The sequence below is a fragment of the Barbus barbus genome, assembly GCF_936440315.1.
Source record: "Barbus barbus genome assembly, chromosome: 46".
Taxonomy (NCBI): domain Eukaryota; kingdom Metazoa; phylum Chordata; class Actinopteri; order Cypriniformes; family Cyprinidae; genus Barbus; species Barbus barbus.
In genome coordinates, this window is record NC_136724.1 from 22,762,575 (window position 1) to 22,789,336 (window position 26,762).

At 35.9% G+C, this 26,762-nt stretch overlaps 1 protein-coding gene and 2 gene segments (V, D, J or C); 2 read left to right on the plus strand and 1 right to left on the minus strand.

Annotated features, from left to right (window-relative positions):
• The window catches only part of LOC306864845 (Ig kappa chain V-III region MOPC 63-like), a 684,433-nt gene that overhangs the window by 483,841 nt on the left and 173,830 nt on the right, over positions 1-26,762 (plus strand).
• Positions 1-26,762, minus strand: part of LOC306864846 (Ig kappa chain V region K29-213-like) — a 764,502-nt gene that overhangs the window by 481,878 nt on the left and 255,862 nt on the right.
• Positions 2,960-26,762, plus strand: part of mprip (myosin phosphatase Rho interacting protein) — a 43,552-nt gene continuing 19,749 nt past the window's right edge. For 4 of the 12 annotated variants that reach the window (XM_079409063.1, XM_079409060.1, XM_079409066.1 and 1 more), the window contains exons 1-9: positions 2,960-3,669; positions 7,878-7,955; positions 9,313-9,378; positions 15,720-15,871; positions 16,555-16,639; positions 18,435-18,618; positions 20,226-20,928; positions 25,725-25,884; positions 26,135-26,242. In XM_079409063.1, the coding sequence (XP_079265189.1) occupies positions 3,538-3,669; positions 7,878-7,955; positions 9,313-9,378; positions 15,720-15,871; positions 16,555-16,639; positions 18,435-18,618; positions 20,226-20,928; positions 25,725-25,884; positions 26,135-26,242 (1,668 nt within the window). In that variant the 5' untranslated portion in view covers positions 2,960-3,537. Of the gene's footprint in view, positions 3,670-7,877; positions 7,956-9,312; positions 9,379-15,719; positions 15,872-16,554; positions 16,640-18,434; positions 18,619-20,225; positions 20,929-25,721; positions 25,885-26,134; positions 26,243-26,762 lie in introns of all 12 variants that reach the window. The other 8 variants (XM_079409069.1, XM_079409071.1, XM_079409072.1 and 5 more) reach the window with 3 other exon arrangements.

The window sequence follows — 26,762 nt, forward strand, 5'->3', positions numbered from 1 at the left end:
ACAGACAGACAGACAGACAGATAGACAGATAGACAGATAGATAGATAGGAAATAATTATGTAAAATCTGAATATATAAATGTAAATTGTAAATATAAAGTAAACCTGAATGTGTATATGTATCATAAATTATATTAATATTATTTGTATATAATAATAATAATAATATACAAAGATTATATAGCACAAATTTTCCAAATTCATATGTTTCACAAAAAAAGCTAAGCAAAATTTATATCCAAGGTCTATGATATAACATTGAATGGTAAAGTTAAACATACGTGTGTGATTCTTTCTGTTTGACTGACATTTTTTTATCTGTTTTCTCTTTCGTTTGTGTTGCATGTCATTTTACCTAGAAAATATCGTGCCATTATTCTGAATTAAAATGTTTTGCAAATAAAATGATAGAAAAGTCCTGTGACAATCACTGCATGATAATATACATATTGAATTCCTGCGGTTGAACTTTAGTTTATTGTTGTTTTATTATTTGGTGTGTTGTAGGCGAGCATGTGGCCCTCCATCCCGCTGGTGGTTCCTCAAGCCACACAGGGCCACATCTGTACAGATGATCGGCATCGGCATTTCTAACCTGGTGGTGGGACAGATACTGGGAACCAAATCCAGGTGACATACATTTATTTTCATCACATTCTGAATTTTAATACAGTACATGTTGATTCATGCACATTTTATTATTTCACACCAAAGTACCCATGTTATGTTTTTTGACAGCATCATGATATTCTTTGAAGTACAGTATGTTTGAGTACCATGTATTTGAGTGTTGTGTGTGTGCTTCACAGTGATGTTAAGATCCCACTCTGGAGATGGCAGTATATGATGATCTTTATGCCGGCCAATACCATCAGCTGCATAGTCACCTCTGCCATCCTCAACATCGTTGACTACAGACAGGTACAGTAACACACACACACACACATCTGCCCACTATCTCCACATCTCTCTGAATCAGCATCACAGATAGGTAACCATAGCAACAGTAAGATGGAATGAGAACTGTGAAGAGTTTGTGGAACGAATGAGCTCACATTAGTACGATGTTTAAGAATGTGTGATTGCACGCGACCTTGATCCGAGTAATTACAGGATTTTCTCAGAGCCTGAAAAGCTGGATTCACCTCTATTATTATCTACATCATGCGTTAAAACGATAGTGAAACTGCTGTCAGTGGATTCAAACTTATGCGTGACTCAAACGACACATGAACTATGAGTTTTGAGTCAACAGTAGAGGTTATTTTTGGCTTTGAAAATGCATCCATTAGCGGTGGATTGGATTGTTCTGCTTTGACAGTATCATTCATGACCTAATGCAATGAAAATGAACCCTGGTGACTTTTGTAATACTGTATACATTCCTAATCTTGTCATGCACGGTTCATCAGCGCATGTGATACCAAAGGAGATGTTCATTATCTTAATCAGTAGATGAAATGAAGTAGAATTTGAAGTTTATGAATAGTTTTATGATGACCTTAAGATATTCAGGTTATGAATTATTGCTTGATGCGTATGCAATGATGCATGTGTGTTTATAGGGAAGCACTCTGAATAAGACGACTAGGAGGTCAGCGGCTCAGAGCGCTCCTGCTCAGACCGACAGAGAACCGCTGATGAATGAAGAGGACAGCGAGGGGATAAACAAGTCTCCATCCATCAACAGGACATAGAGGAATCACTCACATTCTGTCTCTTGTGTCACTGGACGTTACTAAAGGGAAACTCGTGCTCTCAGAAACATGTCATATGATGTTCAGTATTAACGCAAACAGAAAGACTTCAGGGACCCTGGCCCTCATTTGAAGAGTTTCACTTGCTGGATTTTCTCAGGCCAGTCCTAAAACTCTATTCTGAACTACCAAGTTTAATGTAATGCTTTCAAAAATGTGAAAGATCAGTAATCATTTCTTATGCATCATGGAAGCTGGAAATATTGACACTCATCTGTTTATAACATCAAACAAACATCAGCTTTGAAAAAAAAAAAAGTATTTTATATGTATTTAAAAAAAGCTGCTGTTTCACAAATTAACTTATTGTCCTACTAATTTGAGAAAATCAGAGGGTTTGTCTGTAAATTTATTATGTTATGTCATTTTAAATAACATTGTGAAATGGGTCAGATTCATGAATCATGAAATGTTAACACTGCCTTTGAATTTGCATTAATGGCTCCTTACAAAATGACTGAATAATATGCATTTTGCTAGTTTTAAGGTTTTTTTTTTTTTTTATAAAAAATAAAGTTTTGTGCCAGAGATCATGAATCCTGTTTTTTTTACTTTTCTTGTTCAATTACTACATATAAGCAAAAATTAAAAATATTAATTTTAATATAGTGTAATGAAATTATAAACAAATAGTTTATTAAAATATATTTTAACAATTTACATTTAAAATATATAAATATATACAATAATTTATTTAAATATCTAAAAATATTTTAATATTTTATTAATTAATTTCACACACACACACACACACACACACACACATATATACACACTTATACTAAATTTAATATTATATAATTTTTTTTTTATTTTATTTAAGGCTGTCATACCGCATTAAAACCAAACGGGGGCACTGGAGAGCCGCTCAGGTAGGATTGGTCACTATCTGGGGGCGTTACAAGGGTAGTTAACAAATCTTAACGCATGAATTATTTAGTGTTGCACTTTTTCATTTTATAACCAGACGAAAATCACTAAAAACACAGTTTAAGTGCATATAAAATCCTGACTGTAAGTTTAAATAACTTCAGTTTACCCCGTGCGCAGTCCACCTACCTTGATTCTTGTTATTTCCCATAAAATCAGTGTGATTGAACGATCTGATTGGACACTTCCGTGCTCTGACTACAAACGGTAGGCGTATCCCTTCCTGTGATTGGCTTACGGTGTCTGTCGGATACGTCGTGCCCCGCCCCCTTCATTCCTGCGTGTGTGTGTGTGTAGTGTGTGTGGAGAGCGTGTGATCAGCTGTGACCGACCGTGGGAAACGGACAAAAATCCGTCTTTGGAGCGGAAACTCGAGAGAGAACCCACACTGAAGCGCATCATGGAGTTTCGGGACAGTTGTCTTCACGTAACGTTACCGCTGAAAGGTTCGTCAGGGGCTGTGAGCTAGTGGAAAGTAAACGCCTCCTCTCCATCACTGTTTGCTTGGAGTGTTTTATAAGTTTGCCACATTATTTTGGAACTCGCACTTTAACGCATCAGCGCGTGCCCGTGTGCCTGCGGGAGAGCGGGGACGCGCATGGATCGGGAGCGCGGAAGGTCCCCTCAGAAATCAACCCAGGAGAGCTCGGCTAAATTAAAACTTTTTGGCTAAATAAATTCTATCATTATTATTATTATTGTTCCCTTAGCGTGGGTCCTGTCAGGTGAGTATTGTACATAAATAAATAATCGTAGGTAGTTTGTGATGAGGCGGACTGCAGCGCGCGGGGGAGGACTCTCCGCTGGAATTATTGCGCAGTTTTTAAAATAACGGGAACACAAACACACTCATGGCACAGAGCATGTCTGCAAAAGATAACGCCTGCAGAAAATTCCAGGCCAATATTTTTAACAAGAGTAAATGCCAGAACTGCTTCAAAGCTCGAGACGCGCACCTGCTGAGTGATGAAGACCTCACACAGGTAATGTACCTGAAAACACCTCATAAACTAAACTCTGTCTGATCACTTACAGTGCTAAATTACTAATGACCAGCAAACTGCTTCAAAACTACACTAACAATAAAGTACCATAGTAATACTGTGCTTTTTACACATGGTAACAAAGCGGATGACAGTTAGCAAAACACATAAGTTAGCATAATACTGTGTTTTTTGGTAATACCATGGTATTGTTGGAAATCAATGAAGTATAATAATCTTTCAGTTGCCTTTAAATATATATTTAAAGGCAACTGAAAGATGTCTATCCAGGCCTCAATGTCGTATTAAAGCACTGGATAACCAGCAAACTACTTCAAGCTAAATTAACAATGAAGTACTATAGTAATAGCATGGTTTTTAGATGGTACCATGGTCCAAGTTTGACTGCTCACAGTCTATTTTAGAGGATGGTATAGCCATAACCTCATGTTTTTTTAATTTGTACCGTGGTCAAAATTGGAGGTAAATGTATCATGTAAATACTATGGTTTATGCATATGGTAACATTTATTACATATTATGAATTTGACAATATTGAACCGCTTTTTGACATTTTACCTGAATTCCCCCTATTTGTGAAACTAGACCACAGGTTTATAACTGATAACATCTGTTTTTTTTCCGCAGCATGTGCTTGGGAGTAGTGGTTAAATATCAGGGTTGCTTGAAAGGTTGTAGGTTCAAACCCTAGAGAGGTTAATCTAATCTAATTACCATTACGGCTTTGATTGAGGCACTTACCGTCAGGTTACCCCTGGAGGACTGACCCGTTTCTGGTGAACTGCTGCTGTCAGCCAGATGACTAATTGGTGATTAGTAGTAATTAATGATGCTGTTTACCACATGCATATTGTAGTTAAGTGACATGCTTCAAGCTGATGCGCTCATTGTTTATAAGTTTTAAACTGGTGGTCAAGTTTTGCATGGCTAAAAATCTGGGCTGGTAATTAAAATATTGTGGGTTTGAACCCGTCACCATTAGGACCTTGATCAACTCCCAGATGACTGACTTTGGTTGGCTAGAAGTGTCTGCTAATTTACAAATTATTTGCATAGTTTAGTGTTATTTCACCTGCTGTAGACCCAAGATATGTGTCATATTGGAGCTTTATACTATTTTAAGCCTTTATTCCAACTCCAGAACAGTTTTAGGGTAAGACCACACGCAGATACAGGGGGGTTTCCAGACTGCATTCTTAAAAATTACCACAGCTGGGTCTCGGCTATATTACTAAGTGACGTGGCCGTTTGCCATCTGTCTCACTGTATAAGTTGGATTGTTATCAAAGAATGAAGTGATGAAGCAGAGAAAGACTGAATATTTGGACGTGGAAGCAAGCGCTTGCGTCTTTGAACGTGAGGGAGAAATCAGGAGAAATGAGCCTCAAAGCGGCACAGATGTCTTTTTTTAGAAAGCACTTAGAAATTGAGTTGACAGTGAAGTGAATCAGGTCTTTAGTACCTGTTAAGGCAGTCAGAGTCATGTGTTCAGAGTCATATCCTTCTGTTTGTGGACGTTATGTTTTTTTAGAGGTTCAGATTTGCGGTCATAACCTTCCCAGTGAATTTCTGTTGTGTTTGATTCTCATTTCTTCTGTCTACTTGCTCCAAAGAAACACATTTTACTTCTGTGATGTGATGTATTTCCAAACGAATCAGAGATATTTAATTAGAAAAAAGGGACGGGCTTAATTTTATCCATTGAGACTGATTAGATGCTGCAAATGTCTCTGAATTACAGGTGTTTGAGTAACAAAGAAAAAAGGAAAATTGTAATGTTTTTGTTTTTTTGGGATAATGTGAGGGGAAATGTTGTCCACTGGTGTTTTAGTATAATGTAAAAAAAATTCTGATTATGAAAAACATCAGGGCAAGACAAGAATGAAGCTGTAAAACTTTAAGCATAGTGAGAATTAAGTCAGAAATGCAAATAAGTCCAAATAAAGTCATAGCATTATATGATTAAAGTTGTGACTTTGAGGATCAAGTCAACATTGCAAGAATAAAGTCAAAGCAAAAGGTTAAAGTTGTAGTGTTTTGAATAGTCAAAACTATGATAAATCATAAATTCGTAGCATTATAAGGTTAAAATTGCAACATTTTGAGTCAAAAATGCGAAAATAAAATAATAGTATTAAGAGGATACAGTTGATGCAGTATGACAAGACTGAAGTCATAATATTTTGAGAATAAAGTAGTATATATTTTATAATATAAAAACCCACAACAGTTGGAGAGACCGCATCAGTATTACAATGAATAGAATGCCTCCGGACTTGTGCAATTTACTACTTCATTCATGTTCATATTGTGTATAACTTTATTCATATTGCAACTGTATTCTACAACTTGTAATATTATTACTGAATTTTACCGTTTTAATCTCAGCATGTTACGACTCTAAACTTTAAGTCAGTTTTGATTTTATCTTGATATAACTACATCTCCAGAGTTTTATGCATACTTGATGATTGCATTCAAAATGATATTCTTTACTAAAACATTGCAACACTTGGGAAAAGCTGCACAGAGACCTCAGTGAACTGTTGTGTTATGAATCGATTCACTCAGATGGAGAGTTTGATTCAGATGTAGAAACAAACAACAACATCCTAGCATCATGCATGGCAAACATCGCTCACATTGTCATCAGAAATTGCAAAACCCTATGGTAGCTGTTGTTGTCAGGTGTACGGCGCACGAGATCGTCATAATGATTCAGGACCGTCGTTCTGTCAGATGTCAATATACCGTCTCTCTCTCCCTCTTACTGTCTCGCTGCAGTTGGTGAGGTTTTTCCGAGTTGTTCATTCCACACATATTTATGTCCATGCTTTTTGTCATGCTATTAGAATCCACCCTCCCCCTTGACACACACACACACACACACACTCTGTGAGACAGTCGGCGCTCAGTTCTGCTGTTATGAGAGAAAAGGGGGGCTGTAAAAATAAGCAGAACAAACTTTAACCATTGAAGAGGAAAATCTGGCCTACATTAGCCCTTCTCTCCCACTCTCTCTGCGTCCCTGTCCGCTCCTCATCACTGATTTCCCAGAGCACAGAGTCTCCCATTAGCAGGAGATCAGGAGAAACTAGATTTGCATTTCCTGAAGGAAAAGAGTAGTCTTAAACTTTTAGGTACGTTTCTTTTTTATCAGACTGTAGCATGCACAGTTCAGTACGTCATTATTATTGGAGTATATTTTGAATGCTGAGCTTAAGTTTACAAAAATCAGACTGAAATTATGCACATGCTTTTTAATTTGTTAGGTTTAATTAATTGCATAAGTTTAATATTTAAGGTTATTTTTGGAAAGGTCAGTACAGTGAAACCGTGCAAGGAGGAGAAGAATGAATTTCACTTGTCTTTTTCCTCTTGCACTTGCAGTCTTTTTTTTCTAACGTTTTTCTTTTGCTCAGACGTTTTCACGGGCCATCGTTCAAGTTGTCAAACCGACATTCCTTTAACCAGACGATAAACTGGCATTCATTTGCTCGCTCTTTCTTTTCCATACCTTTAGGAGAGAAAAATCAACTCTGATCTCTTTAATATCTAATTTGTTTCTCCTAGACAGAAGTCTCCTGTTTCTTCTGAGAAAAAAGACACTTATAATCTCATGTTTCTCCTCTGGAGTTTTAGAAGAGATTTCAACTAACTGCAATCAAACTTGACCTATTATTTTATAGCTTTATACTCTTTCTTTATATCAACTATGGGCTCATTTGTTTCTCTTCTCTAGTTTAGGAGAAACAAAAAACAAAGTTCTAAAATGGAACTTATCTGAGATCTCTAGTAAGTCTGCTGAGCTTTGAAAGAGGAACCTTAATTTTCCCCTAGCGTTTCATTTTTCTCTCATGCGTGCTTTCTTTGAGGTTTCTGTAATATTACAAATCCGTCTGTCGGCACTTTGTTGTGCAGTCACAGGAGGGTCACATGCAGAGATGTTATTCCTGTTTTGGTGTTTTTCTTTGGCATGTTTCTTTAAAAGTGAAATGTGCTTTTCAATGTTAAAATACTTTCTCATATCCCAGTGTGATGCTCAGAGACTTTCTGACTATAGGAGTGAATTCTGTTCCACATTGTAGACAAAAAGAGACCATCTGACTGACATTTAAAGCGACCGACCACAGTTTTTGTGAATCATGGTCTGATTGTTCTTACGCCATGTGTGTTGCATGTTTCAGGCAAAACCCATCTACGGTGGATGGCTGCTCCTGGCACCTGAAGGAACAAACTTTGACAATCCTCTGCACAGATCACGGGTTCGTATAATTGCATTGCATATGGATTATAATGCAGCTCTGCGCTTTTTAAACTAGCAAATTCATTTAGGCAAAAATTTCTAAAAACAAATTCTTAGACATGTTCCAGAATGTGCTGTTCAGTCAAGTTTAGTTCTCACCTGCATTAACAGAGCAAATATCATGGAAGTCCAGGTCCATATTTCACACCAAAATAATATATGTTTTGTATGTGTGTATAGATATCATAGATATAGATAGATAGATAGATAGATATAATTGGATGTGATAGTTAATAAAATTAAAAATTAAATAAAAATGTAAAAGATTCAGAATCTTATTAGAAACTTATTAAAAAAATTAATTGGGTCTTCTTTTAAAACTATATTTATGAATGTTTCTTTTGTAATTTATTAGTCAGTTATTTAATTAAATTGATGTTTTAATAATTATGTAATTTATATATAATGGTTATTTTTACATGCATGTCATTGGGTTTCCTCGAATAATAAAAAGGTTCTTCTTAACAAACAAGAGGGTTATATTATGATCATTAGTGCAGTTTAATATGTTCAAAAACATACTAGATGTCATGCATAATATGTAATGCAACAAAGGACCAGAATTGTTTCTGTTATCACACATTGTGTGTGAGTGAAGAGATTGCTGCTTTTCTGTGTATTTGAGTGTGTGTGTTTACTGTACAGTGTGCGTGCTTGTTAAGGGACAAACGAGTCAAGTGTGTGTGTGTGTGTGTGTGTGTTTGAGGGGGCCGTGGAGTCGCTGACTCACTCTCATTCTCTCTCAAGCTGAACTCATGAGAAACAGCAGGAGAGGGAGTTTGTGGGATGGGAAACAATTCGACAGCAAACAGGAAATCACAGATTGACAAACAAGATGGAAAGATGATAAAAATAACCTACAGTATATGTAGCATATACAAGTATGTACGTGTAGGATGTGGTGGTCAAACAAACGGCTATTGCTAATCTCCAAAGTCAATAAATAAGGAAATATATAAAATGCAATTTAATGACACCTGACAAAATTGTGTATACAATATACTGTATTTGTAAACAATTAATTAATACAAAATATTTACCCCAAATGCACATATTTGAAAACAGAAAATGTTTATTAATTGAGGAAAATGCCAGTTGACCGTAACAAGAAGTTACCACTTCTGTAAATCAATCATGCAGGTACCATATCAGTCAGCCTGCTTGATGATATATACATTATATTTTATATACACTGGCCCTAAAAAGCTATTTAGACACTCATTTCAGACTTAAAACACTTTCAAGATTTTCAAGACTTTCTAACATGAAGGTGGCATCACTTTTCACTCATGCAATCTCAATTTCTTCTCCTGCAGAAATGGCAGAGGCGGTTTTTCCTTCTGTATGAACATGGACTCCTGCGTTACGCGCTGGATGACATGGTGAGTGTGTACTGCGGCTCTCTCTCGGTTGTATCCTCATACTGTGTACTTGTTGCCATGTTCTAATCTGCAGTATGTGGGCGGCTCTGGTGGACAGACCTTCAGGGTGTTTATGTTGCTGCCTGTCTGTTGTATGTTGTGTGTGTTTGTATATGCATTGTTTGGTATAATATGGCTGCATTCAGGGATTCATGGTGCGTAACCGTGACAGTGAACATGATGTTCCTAATAGCATACTACTTCATTTAGTGCACAATTTTAGGATTTGGGATATTTACTGCATTTGACAGTATTTCTTTCATTTAATATTTTGAAGAATATGCCAGGTTTAATACAAGTTCAGCTTGTCTTGGCTTTTCTTTTGGGTTACAGTGGATGTGAATGGTGCCAATTTTTAGAGGTATTAAAATGTGAAGCTCTTAGTTTTGTAAAAACATTTCTGTGTATTTGGGTGATCAAATCACTCTTGTCCTTTTATGGTCTTTTTAGGGTTTTAAGTGTTTTCTTCTCACAAAAATCATGTTGTTAATGTTTTGTGGCTGTAATATTGAAACACTAAGTACTGAAACATTACAGATTGGTCTGTTTACTTCCATTGCAAGTGCTTCACTGTAAACCAGTCAATTATTGTTTTTGTTTTTTAAGTTGTTGAAAATAATTTGTTAATTAACACCACAAATGCTATTGATTGAGCTTAACTTGTTCTAAACCAGGCAATTTTGGCTGAGATAATGGATCTTCTGCCTAGAAATTGCATTTCATTTAGGCCATTTCAGATCTAAGGTATATGTTGAATATCATTAAACGGCTTTCATATACTGAGGTGGATTTTCAGCTTTTGGCTGTGCGGTTCCTCCTTTCGCTTCTTTCATCTCTCTTTCTCTGAGAGGAGGAGGGAAGTGAGTGATGGACGTATAAAGAGCAGCATAAAGGATGAAAAGCCGTTTGGCTTCATTTGCATTCATGTGTGTTTGTGATTTGTTATTAAGCACCTCTTCAGCCCACACGCGATTGTGAGTTCTTTTGTGTGTGTGTTTGTTTATATAAGTGTGTGTCTGGAACTACATGAATGCAGGAAGGCCAGGTCTGACCCGGCTCGGGTGATGATGATGATCTCTATGCGAGTATGCGTGTAGGTGGGTAAAGCGGCGCTACATCCGAAAGCTACCCACAATCCATCTGTGCCCACTTTCCTCCTACACTCAGACATCCAGGAACAGAGATGAATGTACACATTACTGGGATCTCTCGTTCTGAAGAAGCGCTCGCAGCAGAGAGAAAGAGTTAAACGGATTGTAGTTGATCATTTACACGTATCTAAATCTTGCCAATTTTAACATTCAATTTTAACAATCACAGAAGTTTTCCTTCAGCCCATGTCTTTTTTTTATTTTTTATTCGGGCTAGTTAAATTCATTTTGGGCTATCAAAATCTGAAGAATGCCTACCCAAAGGGCTACCAGGGATTTTTTTTATATTTGGAGCCCTGACAAAAGCATCAAAGAAAGCAGTCCACGTGACTTGTAAACTATATCCCAGATCTTCTGAAGTCACTGATTTGTGTAAGAAACAGACACTAAAGTTACTATTCACTGAAAATCTTGCTTGACAGCTGATTACTTGGAAGACGTTGGCTTCCACATTCGTATTCCATAGAAGAAAGTCATATGAGTATTCAAAGAGATGAGGATGTGTAAATGTTGACACTGTTTTCATTTTAGGGTGAAGTATTGCTTTACAAACAAACATAGTCAGAGATGTTAATTTAGTAACATTTAGACCGATCGGGCAATTAATGAGTTAATTATAGTTTGTGAGTCCTTTTTTTTTTTTTGTTTTTTTTTTGTTGAGTGATTCATGAAAAGATTTCTAAGAGTTTAGGAGTCATTTGTTTGTGAAACAGACTAAGCAATGTGCGTACTATATATGCTGTATACTGTATACTATATATTAGAAAACAATTTTTGGTCATTGCAATTAAGCTGAAATAAAATAAAATATAACTATCAGATGAAAATGATAAATGTTGCATTGCCAACAAAAAAAAATTATTTTAAGCTGAAGTACTAATATTACTGAAAGTTACTGAAATAAAACTGAATAGAAAGAAGACGCTACAAGTAATTAAAATGACAAGCACATGAAACAAAATTACTAAAACACATTTTTAGTCAATTAAATTACTAAAATTAATTACATTAGCATTAATAAATCCTGTAATAGCACTCAAATAATACTAAAATAACACTGATAGAGTCTTTTGTTTTTCACTTTCTATCACTTTTAATTCAGACTAACAAGAGTTTTTGAGGAAACACTTGTATTTGTTTTCCACACACACACACACACACACACACACACACACAGACCCACTTGAAATGCTTTCTAATGCAGATGATTTTGACGTGTGAGTTTGTGTTGATGTCATCAGCAGGGTTTTCATTGTATCGGTCCCGTCAGAAACAGGTGCTGTAGTGGATGAAATGGTCTCATGAGAGGTCAGGGTGTCTGGTGTTGACTGGACGCCCAACACGTTTAGTCTCACGCTATATTTAGAGCTGCTCTTCAGCATGTGTTTCCATAACAACTGCTCAAACCCTACAATATAGGAGGTATAGAATGAATATTACAAAACATGTCTAGAAAACCCTGAAATCTACAGAAAAATCAGCATTAAGGCTTATTTAAGAACATCAAGGCTTATTCAGAACATTAAAGGAAGAATTCGGCCATTGTTTAATCACCTTCATGTCTCTCCAAACCCCTTCATTCTTCAGCAGAACACAAAAGAAGATATTTTGAAAAAATGTCTCTGTGTTTTTGTCCATACAGAGGAAGTTGTTTTGGACCCCATTGACTGTCATTACATTATGAACACTCTTAAACTGTCCCTTTTATGTTTTTTCTTTTTTGCATTATAACATTTAGTTATGTTTATTTGTTCTCATTTTATTACTGACTGTTCACTTGTCTGTAAAAATATTACGCTGCTAGTTTTTACTGTGGTTCCTATGAAGCACTTAACGTCTTCTTTAAATAATAAAGAAAAATGACCCTATCTGTGACTCAAAATACGTAATATGATCCGAACTGTGAGATTTGTGATGTGCCTAACAATGGGCAACACATTTCTTACAGTATTTATTCATCTTTGTTTATATTATTTAATAAAAATAGAACTTTTCATTGTTAGTTCATGTTGGCCGAGCTCCGTATTAACAGATGCAACCTTTGAATTTAACGATGTATTAGTAAAGGTCAAAATGTCCATTTAACTAAGATTAATAAATGCTTTAAAAGTATTATTCATGTTAACTGATGTAGTTAACAAAATGTTAACCTTATTGTAAAGTGTTACCTTCAACATGTAAAATGTACAGTTTTTTTCTGGAAAGCTGACCCAATATATCGATTTTCACATTTCAATAGGAAATACAACAACACGAGAGAAAAAAAAAATGGACTTTAAAGTGAAAATGAAATTGTAATTTATAATGTGAAACATGACATTCAATGGTGCTTATTTAGTATTATTTTGTGGCTTCCGTATTGATATATGCAATGAATTGTGAGTAATTTCATGAATAAATCAGCATGTTACATAATTAATTCGACTCGCAGCCAGTCTAATTAAATGGGTTGACAGCTTTTACTTCTCCCTGTCATCCTATCATCGTCTCTTTCACGTTCCTCTTCCTCTGCTGTCCGCCCCCGTTGGACTTAGAGCCATGAGAAAGAGAGAGACATGTGTAGGAGGAAAGAACAGGATGAGAGGAAGATTACAACAGAAGCCTGGCTGCTATTTTCAGACCAGTTGCATCTGTGTATGAATGCATGTGTGTGTTGTGATTAAACTGACAATTGAAAGTTCTCTCAGCGACCCGGTTCTCCAGAATGGTCCCCTGATGGTGACCTGTGGGCCTGTCGAGGGTTAAAGCTGTGGGCATGGGTTTGCTGAACACAGATTCAGCAGTCTCTTTGTGTTGCGTAAAACGCTCAGTCAGTCGGGCAGCGTTCCCGGAGACCCTTCTCTAAAGACAACGGGACGCAGAGCAGCACTAGAGGAGTTTTAATGTGATTTATCATCATCACAATGTTCCCACTTCATTCGCATGTCTGTCTTTTCCTAGTTTATCAACCGTTTAGACCAGAGATTTCCAAACTGCGGTTTGCAAGCTGATGAAAAGCACATTATTCATTAATAAAATTTAGGTAACACTTTATTTTAAGGACCAATTCTCACGACCGTTAATATTACCAGCATATTGGCTGTTCATTAGTACTTCTAAAGCACATATTTTTGCATGACCATATTTTAGATATCTTAACCCTACCCCATATCTAAACTTATTAACTACCTAACTAACTATTAATGTTAATTTAACTTTAAAATTACTATTTTAAAATTAATTCATTTCAGAGGTACTTTTTTTAGGTCAAAGGGGTTCAAATGACCAAAAAGTTTGGGAATCCCTGATCTTGATGATGATGATTTCTATGGATAGTTGTCAAAGTTTCAAGAAGTGTCCTGCTGTAATCATTGTAGCATTCTATAATTCACCTGAAAATAATTTTTGTTAAATAATTATAAAAAAGTACAATTTATAAAAAAAATAATTTTTTTAAACTCTTGTATTATCATTAAACATGAAGTTTTAATGAAATAATTAATGGACTACATAGAATATTTCATTATACATGTATAGTACTTGCTGTGGATAAACGAGTGGTGGTGGTTAGTTAGATGGAATTAGTCTGGCAGTAAAGAGAAGGCAGAAGTCAAACACAATATTTGAGCTCGAGGAACTTTGATCTGCAAATATGATTCACAGAACGCAAATCAGTCCGTAGCAAAATTGTTGTTGTTGACTTTGAACATAAACAGTTCATTGTATGTTGTGAAGAGTATTTTAGAATAATGAATGAAAATACACCATCAGAATATGTCATGATAAATATAACTATATGAAGCAGTTGATTTCACTCTGAAAAACAGAAAGCAAGCAGCTGATAGATGTTAGGTTTGGTTTGGCCACATGTTAAGGGAGGTCAAAGAGGTTTTTCTGGCTGTGAGTGAATCCTGCTGGGATGATTACAGGGACTAAAACCCCCCCACAGTCCTTTAAAAATGGATGATGTCTCTTTTATGGAACTCGAATTTCTCCCATGATGCCTCAGCAGCCTTATCTGCACCTCTGCTGTCATCAGTGGTTTTAAAACAAACAAACTCATTCAACAGCGGCACCGAAGTGAAACACGGTAAACAAGTGATTAAAAGGAAGCTGGAAACTCAACCTTGGAAAAGAAACGCCTGGGTTTTTTTGGGGGGGGGGGGGGGGGGGGGGGGTTCAGGGTTTTGTGTTGCTCGTCTTTCCAAATTTCTGATGAGTATGTGTGTGTTGCTTGGTCACTGTTTCTGTGTGTGTCAGTCTTTCCCATTGAAAGAGTTGTGTGTGTGTGTGTGAATGCTGGCTGCACAACAAAGAAGGAAGTTTGCAACTCGTCATGAACAAGACGTAAAATATTGAGATGTTGTGAAAGAAGGTGAGAGAGAAACTTGGATGAGATTATCGGAGAAGGTTCATCAGGGAATGACAGAAATACAGGGAGAATGAACCGGTTTGTGGTGTGTGTTTGAGGGAGGTCATGCGGCACGTTTACACACACACACATTTACTTAGCTACCTAAAGGAGCACATTGCATAGACTTCTGTTGATATTAAGCCAATTATAATTAGAAAAACCTAACCATAATTCTAAAAGAATATGCTCTTTTTTTTTTTTTCTTTCTTTTTTTTTTTACGTAATTATAAATCATTCCTCAAACTATACCTGAGTAAACACACACATCTTGTCTGACTTTGTCAAATGATGAATTGGAGGTTTTGTTGTTGTTGAGGCTTTTTGTGCAAAACATTATTTATGACAATATTTATTTAGACACACTTGGTGATTAAAATCAGATATAACACATGTGATTGGATATATTTAGCTTGAACTGCAGTTCAAAAGTCAGTTTTAATGTTTTTGAATGCTCTCCAAGACTGCATTTATTTGATTAAAAATACAGTAAAGCAGAAAAATTGTGAAATATTATTACAATTTAAAAGAACGATTTTCTATTCAAATATATTTTAAAATGTAATTTATTGCTTTGATCAAAGTTGAATTTCCAGCATCATTACTCCAGTCTTCAGTCAGTGTCACATGATCCTTCAGAAATCAATCTAATATGCTGCTCAAGAAGCATTTCTGATTATTATCAATGCTTAAAACAGTCATGCTGCTCTATAATTTTGTGTCTATGAAACCACTAATGCATGTATCTGTGTGTGTTTCAGGCCAGCACTCTTCCACAGGGCACCATAAACCTGAATCAGTGTGTGGATGTTGTGGACGGTGAGAGCCGGACGGGTCAGAAACACTCGCTCTGCATCTGCACGCCGGAGAAAGACCATTACATACGTGCTGAGAGCAAAGAGATCATACATGGGTGCGTCACACACACACAGATGAAGAATCATTAACTCATATCTCACAGTTTATCAGAAGATATTTTACAGCTGTCTGATGTTTGTGCAGTTTAACTTGATACTGTGATGAACTTCTGAGGGACAAAATTGTACATTTAACATTGTTTTCAAAAAAATGATTTTCCCTTTCATTTCTGCATGCACTTTCTCTCTTTTAATTATTTGAGATTTAATCGTGACTTTGATGCATTTAATCATTAACATTTACTCATTTAGCAGACACTTTTATCCAAAGTGACTTACAAATGTGGAATATTGCAAGCAATTTGTCATAGAGCCATCAGTAACGCTTGCTGTAAGGACTTGCTATTTTGCTGCATAATGCATTAATTTATAAGGCTTACAGTTAAGAATATAACAGCAAAATATTAGTTATGAGATGTCAAAACTAGCAAGAAACTAACACACAATAGTTTTTATTTTATGAACGTCATGATCCTAATTGAAAGAACAATTTGTGTTCATCTGGTAAAGCTTGAATATGGGTTTGGTTTTAGACGTTAATAAGTGAAGTAATATGACTAATGTGATCACTCACTGATTGTAATTAGCGATATACACTCATTAGTCTATATAATTAGATAAGCAATTACTAACTAATTGGTGTTTTGAAATAATTCCCAAGCATTGTTTGTGTCTTAAGGTGGCAGGAGGCGCTGATGGTGTTCCCACGAACCAACAAACAAAACCAGAAGAAGAAACGGAAAGTGGAAACGCCAACGCCACAGGTACACTTATATACAGATCCACCGACTCGAGGAATATTTCACCACAAAATTAAACATTTAGTCTCTTAAAATCAGCTTAAAAGTTTAATTTTTAGCTTTAACTAGCTTAACCTGCAAGCATTTTTGTCATTAAATCACTGGCTAATTCTTCCTAGTGAGCTGTATGGTTTTGTTAGTCCTCCAGCTAAACCAGCACTAGACCAGAATTAATCAGACCAGCGTTCCATCTGTTAGAGTTTGGAACCAGTGTCCTCGTCTGGATGTAACTCATGTGTGTTTGAGTTTTGCCGTGCAAAGCATGAGATTTGACTTCATTCTTGAAGTACAATTACAAACTTAAACACACACACCTACATGCAAAACTTTGTATTTCACTCACCTCATTTGGTGAATGACTGCAAAAATAATCTACACTGGAATCTGGAGGTGTTTCTTCATCTTCATGCACAGGTAGCTCAGAAAAACCCTTATTTCTAGCCCTTAGATAAGATGGTTTATTGGCTAGTGTTTTGTACTACCAAACAGGATTTTGTGACACAGGTCTGCTTGGAAAACCAGTACACAAATTAGGGGAAAAGTTGATCCTGAAGTCAATTTCTATGTATATATAAATGTATTTAAAAAAAATAAATCCTAAAAAAAATCTTAAAAAATATCTTAAAATTCATAAATCTCAGAAATTGTAAGTATTTTGTTGTTGTTTTAACATTTTGTTATGTTTTATGTTTTCTAGCTATATTATAGGTTTTGATTTTTATTTTTTCCAGAACAAACAAGTTTTTAACTCATATTTATGTAGAAATATATTTTATGCTATTTTTGATTAATATATTTTATGACTTATTTTTATATTCTTAATTTTTTTTTAAATATAAATATTGCCTAGGTTGATATTTTTTATTTGTATTATTTTATTTATATTTTTAAATGCTTTTATTAAAAAGAAAAAAAAAAACTGTCCAAAAAACATTTTATAATGTTCTTTGATATTTTTGATTAATTTTTATTATTGTTATTATTTTATTTATTTTTTACATATTTTATGATAATTTATTTTTTCTCAGCCATTTTTTTTATAACAATATTTAGTCTTTTTTTTTGGTTATTTTTTATTTTATTGCTCAATCCTCTAGTTAATACATTAATGGAGTGTTTTAAACGGATTATGTTTGTATCGTTAGGATTGGTTTCCTTTGTTCTGACCTCCTGACCTGTGTTTTGTCAGGCTGCTGATCTGCTAACAGGTCAATGCTCCCAGCAGAACATCAATGGGTTTATTGTAAGTCCAGAACCTGCATGATCCAACCAGACAGAGCGCAGCACAGGGATCTGATCAATACATGAATTCCGGGTGTTTTTGGAGATCAACAGATTGGCAGGAATTTGAACCTCATCGTAATTTGTCCAGTAAATGATTCTCGTGTGTGCTTCTGGTGGGATGCTGGGTGATGTGTGTTTGGTTTCCTGCAGAAAAATGCGCTAAGTGACTTTATGATTTAATCAAAAAGGTATTACTGGGCGGTCAGGTGGAAACAGGAAAGACACAGACTCTAATCTGTGAGTGTGTGTTTAGTGTGGGGTGTGGTGGTGAGCGTAAATCAGCGTGTGTATGAAATCATGGCACAATAGCTCATTTGTTATCAGCCTGCAAGTTTAGACAGTTACATTCGTGTGTGTATCTGTATGCACACACACAGGTGTTTTTGCCATCAAAGAGCTCTTTGTTCTTGACTGTGGGTTAGTTAAATATTATGCTTGTCTGAATGTCTCTCTCTTTCTTTCTCTCTGTGTTCAGGAACCAGGTCCTGCGAAGGTGACGGTCACCAGTACCAGTAGCAGCAGCAGTATGGTGTGTCTCCCCAGCACTATAGCTCACGCAGAGCGAGTGCCGTCCACCAGGGCCACTCTGTGGCAGGAGGAAACATGGAGTCGAGCCACTTTACCCACAAGCTGCAGCACCGGCAGCCTGAGTCAGCTGGGTACCAACATACAGAATTCATTAGAAACTAACAAAAACAAGGTTATGACATGCTGTGTGAACCTGGGTGTCAGTCATTCAGCTGACAACATTTTTAATACACAAAATACATTTTAAATTTGAAAATTAGAACATTCTAAACACTCAAGTATATGCACAAATGCATGTTCAAATAGCCACTTGCCACACCTTAGCGACTTCATAGCAACCACCCACAACACTGTATCATACAGTGCAACAGTCAAGTTCCGAAAGTAAAAATCCCATTAATTTTTTCTATAGGAGAATTGATTTGTAACTTTATAAACCTTTAAAGACAGACCCACTATGAGCTAAAAGTTTGTCGTTTGTTGGAAGACATCAGTCTGCATTATTCCTATTCCTAAAGCAAAATTCCTATTGAAAAGTACATTACCCATGATTCTACCACCAATCAGAGAATTAAAACATGAAAAATGCACCAAAAAACTCTTAAAGGGATATTTCTGCAAAAATGAAACGTTTGTCATTAATTACTCACCCTCATGTTGTTCCAAACCTGTAAGATTTATATTTGGAAGACAAATTAAGATGTTTTTGATGAAATCCCAAAGCTCTCTGACCCTCCATAAACACCAAGGTCAAGGCACAGAAACATAGTAAGGACATCGTTAAAATAGTCCATGCGACATCAGTGGCTCCACCGTAATTTTATGAAGCTATGAGAATACTTTTTGTGCGCAAAGAAGACAAAAATAATGACTTTATTCAACAATTTCTTCTCTTCTCAAACTGCTTAAATATTTGTATACATGTGCATATTTTGCAATAAATGTAAAACATGTTTTCTAAATGCACAATCAGCATCTTTAAATGAATAGTTTTACATTTATCTATCGACTGTCATTCACAGTGCCTCATGGGAATGTAGTTCTTTCCCTGATTAAAGCCTTTAAGTTCACATTTTGTCCCTTTGTTATTTTGTACTGTTGTGATTTATGGCTAGTTGATTTGGTTCATGGCTAATAACTCTTAAACAAAGGACTTTTAGAAATCCCTATGGGAGAAATGAATGGGAAAAATGCTTCCTGAACCAAGGCCGCTGAAAAAGTGGGCAGACACTGTTGCATTCTGTTTTGGTAATGAGTTTTGGTCGTATTTTCTTCATAAAATCTTGTTAAATATCTACTCTTACTGTGGCATCACATGCCATCATGTTCAATACATGTGATTATAATCACCAGGAAACTGGCTTTTTTGGTCTTAAAGGAAAATGACAACTTCACACATAATACTACCTCAGATTTCTGGGTAAACAAAAAGAAACGAAAAGAACATTTAACTACATTTGCTCACTGCCCTCACAAAAACCACACTAACCATTATTTCCGACAAAATACTACAGTGATTGTTACCTCAATAAAACTGCGGTAACTTGCTGTTAGTCACCACTCTTGTTATTAAACTAAATAACAGATTTTGAAAACGTCTTACACTGTTTGACAGAGATCCCAGATTCATTTAGTATGATTTTGCAGTAGTAACTAGGTATTTTGGCAGCTGTAATGTTACCATGGTGTATTTTTATAAAGGTACAGACTGTGATTTTTCATTCTTTCTCACGCTCAGATTCAGGAAATGCGAGTGTTGGTCGTAAGCCACGGGTGGAGAGCGGATATTTTTCGCTAGAAAAACCCAAACCCGAAGAAGATGAAGATCGACAGCATCATCGCAAGCAGGAGCAAGAGCCTTCACCACCACAGCAGCAGCAGCCTCTGCTTTCTTCCTCCTCCACCACATCCTCCTCTTCCTCTCGCTCCAGGTATCTCTCCTTTGATCCAGAGCTCTTCAGCTCTCCAATCAGCTCACACAAACACACGTCACATGACCCACACAGCGCTGTTAGCACACAGACTTACGGCATTGCACATAACGCCTGTGCTCACAAACACAACACACAGAGACTTAGCAAATCAGAGGAGCATGTTCCAGCGCTGGATTCCCCGCCCTCGTCGGATGCAACTCTCTGTCCCCTTCCCAGCCCAGACCGGCTCTCCAGTTCAAATTCACACGTAAACGTCCTCCCATCATCCCTGCCTTCCTCTCAGAGCTCTTTAGACTCTGAGCAGGGTCCGGAGGGCTGTGTGGGCGGAGCCTTGGGCAGGGCGGGGCGAGGTGGGCAGGGTTACGCCGCCCTGGCAGATGTGCCCCGGGCACGGAGACTCAGTCACCGGGATGCGTACCGATCCAATCAGAAACGGCAGGAGCTGCTAGCGCGCACGAGGAGCCCGGGCAGGAAGGAGGTGGAACGGCTGTTCGGATGTGAACGAAGGTGATTACCTTGTACAGTTACATTCACACACAAAGGCTCTGTTTCAAACTCATCTTTATAAGTAACCGATTTGAAACTCTTTACATGAGTGGCAGCTCTTGTAATTGGCACGCTTATGACTGGGACACACCAAGCTGACTTCAAAGAACTAGATACATTAAAGGGTTAATTTCCCCAAAAATTCTAATTATGTCATTAATTACTCACCCTCATGTCGTTCCAAACCTGTAAGACCTCCGTTCATCTTCAGAACACAAATTAAGATATTTTTGATGCATTCAGAGAGCTCTCTGACCCTCCATAGACAGCAAGTGTCCTTACACGATCAAGATCCAGAAACATCGGTAAAATAATCCATGTGACATCAGGGGTTCAACCGTAATTTTACGAAGCTATGAGAATGCTTTTTGTGCGCAAAAGAAAACCTTGAACCCCTGATGTCATGTCCCCTTGATCATGTAAGGATCCTTGCTGTCTATGGAGGGTCAGAGAGTTCTCAGAATGCATCAAAAATATCTTAATTTGTGTTTCTATGATGAATGAAGGTCTTATGGGTTTGGAACGACATGAGGGTGAGGAATTAATGACAGAAGTTTCATTTTTGGGTGAACTATCCGTTTAAGAACTAAATGCTAGTTAGAACTGGATAACTAGATACAAAGAACTGCAAACTAAAATGTGCGTTCTGCGTGAGAGGAATTAGCTGTCTATATTAGCAGCTATCAATAGTAAATATTCGTCATTCAAAAGAAGAAACCGAAACAAGGATATATGAGACATATGCAGATAGACGAAACGTAAACAAAGCACCGCTTGCTTACTATTTTGAATATCAGTTATGTTGATAGCTTAATGTTGATAAAGCGGTTTGTGTTATGAAAATATTCACAAGTTGGAATGGTTGGGAAATAATTTAATTTAAAAAAATTAGAAACAGCCCCGGGCACTGACTCATTTGCTAAACTGAACATCCAGTCAGAGTTCTCACCCGCCGCGACGCTCATTCAACATGTTGAATCGTGTATGAGCACGATGAGAGCCGACGAGGGGATCACACCAAATAAACTAGCCCCACAGACGCTCACCGACGGCCGACCATTGGCTTGGTGTGTCCTGGCCTCCAGCGCTTAAAAGACGTTCAGTTGATTCCATTAGGCTGGTATTCTAAGCCTACTGTATCATTTGAGACCAATTTCTAAGGCTTCTAAATGATCAGAACTGATTAATAGTTTATACTGCACCAAATTGCATATGTTTGCCTGGTTTTTGCTTCTGAATAAAATCCAGGTGTTTTTCCCTCCATTTTCTTCTATCATACTATATATGCCATAAAAGCTTGATATATCAAATATATAAACACATGTGCACACTAGTCTTTCAGATTTTTAAAAAAAGGTTCAATTAACGGTTCCATTAAAAAAAATATATATTTTTCATGCTTTACAGGGTTAATAATAGATATTAATATCATTAACGAATAACATTAATAATATGTGACACTGGACCACAAAACGTCAATTTTCTCAAACTGAATAAATAAGCTTTGCATTGATGTATGGTTTGTTATGATCGGACAATCAGGAATCTGAGGGTGCAAAAAAATCTAAATATTGAGAAAATTGCCTTTTAAAGTTGTCCAAATGAAGTTCTTAGCAATGCATATTACTAATCAAAAATGAAGTTTTGAGATATTTACAGTAGGAAATTTACAAAATATCTTTCTAAAGAAAAATTGATAATTTTGACCCATACAGTGTATTGTTGGCTATTGCTACAAATATACCCCAGCGACTTAAGACTGGTTTTGTGCTCCAGGGTCACATATTATCAATAATACTTTTAAATAATAATATCAATATTTCATATTAATATCAATAACATTTTTAAATATAAAAATAATAAAATGAATATTTACAAGTAATATTATAACAAAATTACTAATAATAGCATAGTTTACACTAATAAGAGCTGATAAAAAAATGTAAAAACTGTAACTTGAATGCAATGTAAGTCGCTTTGGATAAAAGCGTCTGCTAAATGCATAAATGTAATACTTGGTTAAATTATAAATTTTTTAATTGCATGTATTTTTTTTAATCCATTCTGAATACGATATATTTAGTTCAGTGTATTTCAATGGAAGAAATGAGGAAGAAATTAATTGTGTTATTAACACTTGTACTTGATGCTCTAATTGGCACAAAAATACACAGCACACCCAAATATGTGCTGAAGTTGTATCATTTAATTTATGAGAAAGGATACTGTATCTATTATTGGTACTGTGCTTATGATGCCTAAAAATACTGTCTAGGTAGAGAAGTCATTAGAGTTTGTACCAGAGCCAATGACACACACATTCTACTTGAATATACATGCATTTAACGTGTTTGTTAAGAGACGTTCATGTTTTATAGCCTCATTAGCCTAGTTCATAGTCTGACTGTAATTGAGGAGAGACAGTTCTGAACAGGGAACTAAAGATACGCAGCTACTTCCCCTGCAGTATAAACACAATCTGCTCGTTCAGTCCGAGCCAACACGCCTGCTGTGTTTACGTCTCAGAGCGAGCGTGGAGGTTATATCTCTACCTGCTGGAGCCGGCAGGAAAAACCTGTCAATGACACTCAGGAGAGCAAGTTCAGAGACGCTAACTGTCTGAACTAACACTGTGCCTTTAGCACTCAGAATCATGACATTCATCTCATTCTTGCAGCTTTAGCGCTACCTAGTGAACACTGTGTAAAACTGAACTTCCAGCCTAATCTCTCTTCCATTTTGTTGGAATCTCAATGCAGTCCTGAATGCTGTGCCGTTCAGTTCTGTATCTGTGATTTTAAAATGTTCCGCACCGTTTTCCTCCCATTTCTGATTTTTCTCTCTCTCTCATGCTCTTTTTTTGCTTTTTATTTGATCTGTTTCTTCTCTTTTACAGGCATTCTTCTGAAACTCTGCACTTCCTGCCCTGTGCCGCGCCCTGCCACGCCCACTGACACGCCCACTACTTACTTTCATTCCACCTGCTGGTGCCAAACTATAACACACACGCACATCTCAGAATCAGAGACATAAAAACTAAGACCCTTTTCACACCGCAAGCAGCGCATATTTATTTTGGCCACCTAAGCAGCATAGTGATGCAAACACGATTAAGCAGTTTATAGCCTGACCTTGGGGTTTAAGTTCCATTTTTGACCATTTCAATGTAAATGTGATTATGTAAATTAGATTTTGTATGCTTTTATAATAATAATTCTCAGGCCCCTCCAAATAAATATTTTATAAGTATAATAACAATTATAGAAAAATTATAATATTTATAAATATATTATAAATGTATAAAAAAAAGGTTTTATATAAACTTTACCATTTTTTTTAAAAGAAGTATCTAATGCTCACCTAGGCTGCATTTATATAATCAAAAATGTTAAAATTTTTTAAATATTTTAAATTTTTTATTTGAATGTTTACATTCAAATAAAAAAATTATTTGAATGTAGTTTAATTTATGTAATTTATAATAAATATATAACACACAAATTAACATAAATAATAACTTCAATTTATTGCTATAAATGACAAGATTTTTTAATTACAATATTGTATATATGGTAATGTATTATATCAAATAGCATTGTATTTTAATGGTTATGATACATAGCAGTGGTAGAAGGTTTTAGTATGTAATTTTTCTAATTATAAACAATAAAATGGAACTTTTATGTTGGTAAATATGAAGGAGTGAGAGAAAATGGTCTTTATCTATTTTAAATAAAGAACTGATGTATTTTAATGAATTTGGGTTTTTTAATGAATTTAATGAATTGTGTTGTGCATCAGAATGCATGTATGCTGCTGCTTCATTTCGGTGTGAAACGGGTGTAAAAGATGAATTATTCCTACTAACACATGGGTGTACACAGGGACAAAGACTGATTGCTGTCTGGGGTTCTGCTCATGGCTGTTGTCGCTGGTTTCCTGTGTCTGTCCCTCTGCTCTACCATCTGCTCTTATAAGACACACAGAATTCATCATGTTAAACAAAAACCACAAATCAGTGACATGCTAACATCTCAGATACTTGCTGCTGAGATGAGCCTTACAGGTTCAAACACTAAAATCCTTTGCTAGCTCCAGTTCACAAAGGAAATTGGGCAGCAATACATGCCAAGAGTTGCTGCATTATAAAAAAAAAATAAGTGATTTTTCACTACTAATTTCCTATTATTACATTGCATCAGCTTTGAATGTAATTCATTAAAACTGAGCCATTCTGAGGCAATCAAGAGAGCTTTAACATCATAATAGAGGGAAAGCAATGAGAGACAATTTCCAGCCTCATTTCCTGTTTGATTTATGACAGTGTTGAGGTTATTCACAATGATCAGTTTCAGCTGACTGACCAGAAATTAACAGAGGAAGTGTTTTTTTCCCCCCCATCTTTCCATGAAATATTCTCCAGCATCCTTCCTCGGTAGATGTAAACATCCTGCGGTGTTAGGCAGAAATGTTAATTGCATTTATTACTTTATTTATTATTGAAAATGAACAAGTATTTATTTTGGTAGATTTTTCAATTATTTTGATTAAAATATATTAAAATGGAAAAAAGAACCTTATGCATTATCAGCCTAATGAATTATGCATTGCATTTAACTCTATTCAGTTTACACTTTAAAGCATCATTTTGGAGTCAGAAATAGAGTATGAAGATCTGTGGTGAAAGGAAAGCATGTGTTTATGCTATATTTTCCCATTGTTTCTCTTCTGACCTCTGTGTGTTTTTTTTGCAGCAGACGTTCACAGGTCATCGAGAGATTTGAGTGTAATGACACTGTCAGCACTCCAGAGCAAATGGACACAACAAATTCTTCAACAGACCCCGCCCCTTCTTATTCTAAAACAGCCAATCAGAGAGCAGGACGCAATGAGAGACGCCTCTCCAATCAGAAACAGGTACTTATTTAACATTTCACTCTGCATCTGTTGAAACTGATGTATAAATTAGCGCTTTTGAGTGTGCAGGAATAAATAGACTAAACATTTGCTAATATTCAGTGAATTGCTTAGTATTGTTAAAGCAGCAAGCCAGTTCTAGTCTCATCCAATCAGATTTCAGAATCACTGTCTGTTTTGTAATGACATTTCAAGGAGGCCTAATAGGAGTAAAATTTCTTTGTATTCATTAATTTCTAATTTCTTATAGGAATTTTCACTGGATTCAGCTAAAGGCCGGACAGATGACGTTTCTTCACAAGCTGGTTACCGCAGGGCCAAAAGTCTGGATCGCAGAGTCACAGAGACACTTATGACTGTAAGACTACACATATAACACACATAAATATCTTTTAATTATGGCTATAATTGACAAGAACTTTTAATTGCAATATTGTATGTACGATAATGTATTATATCAAATAGCGCTGGTTATGCATGACAGAGGTATAAAGATTTAGAATTTTACTTTTTTTTTTTTTTTTTATTATGTAGGGGAATATTAAGGGATAATTGAATAAAAAATATAGTAAATAAAATAAAAATGAAATTTTGATTTATTATTTTAAATAAAGAAATTATTTATTTGAATTGAGTTAAAAACATAGTACATAAATCAAACTAAAAATTTACCATAATGTACACTTTGTAAATATAGAAAAATTTAAAAAAAATTTCATTAAGAATAAGGTGAGTTTCATTTCAAATGCTGCCACATCATTCAGTATCATCGTCATAGTCTTTTGTTCCTCTAAATTCATTTAATGTATCACTTTAGTCAGAAATAATTTGTGCATGACGGTGTCATATTTTAATGTACATAACATTGTAAAATCCCA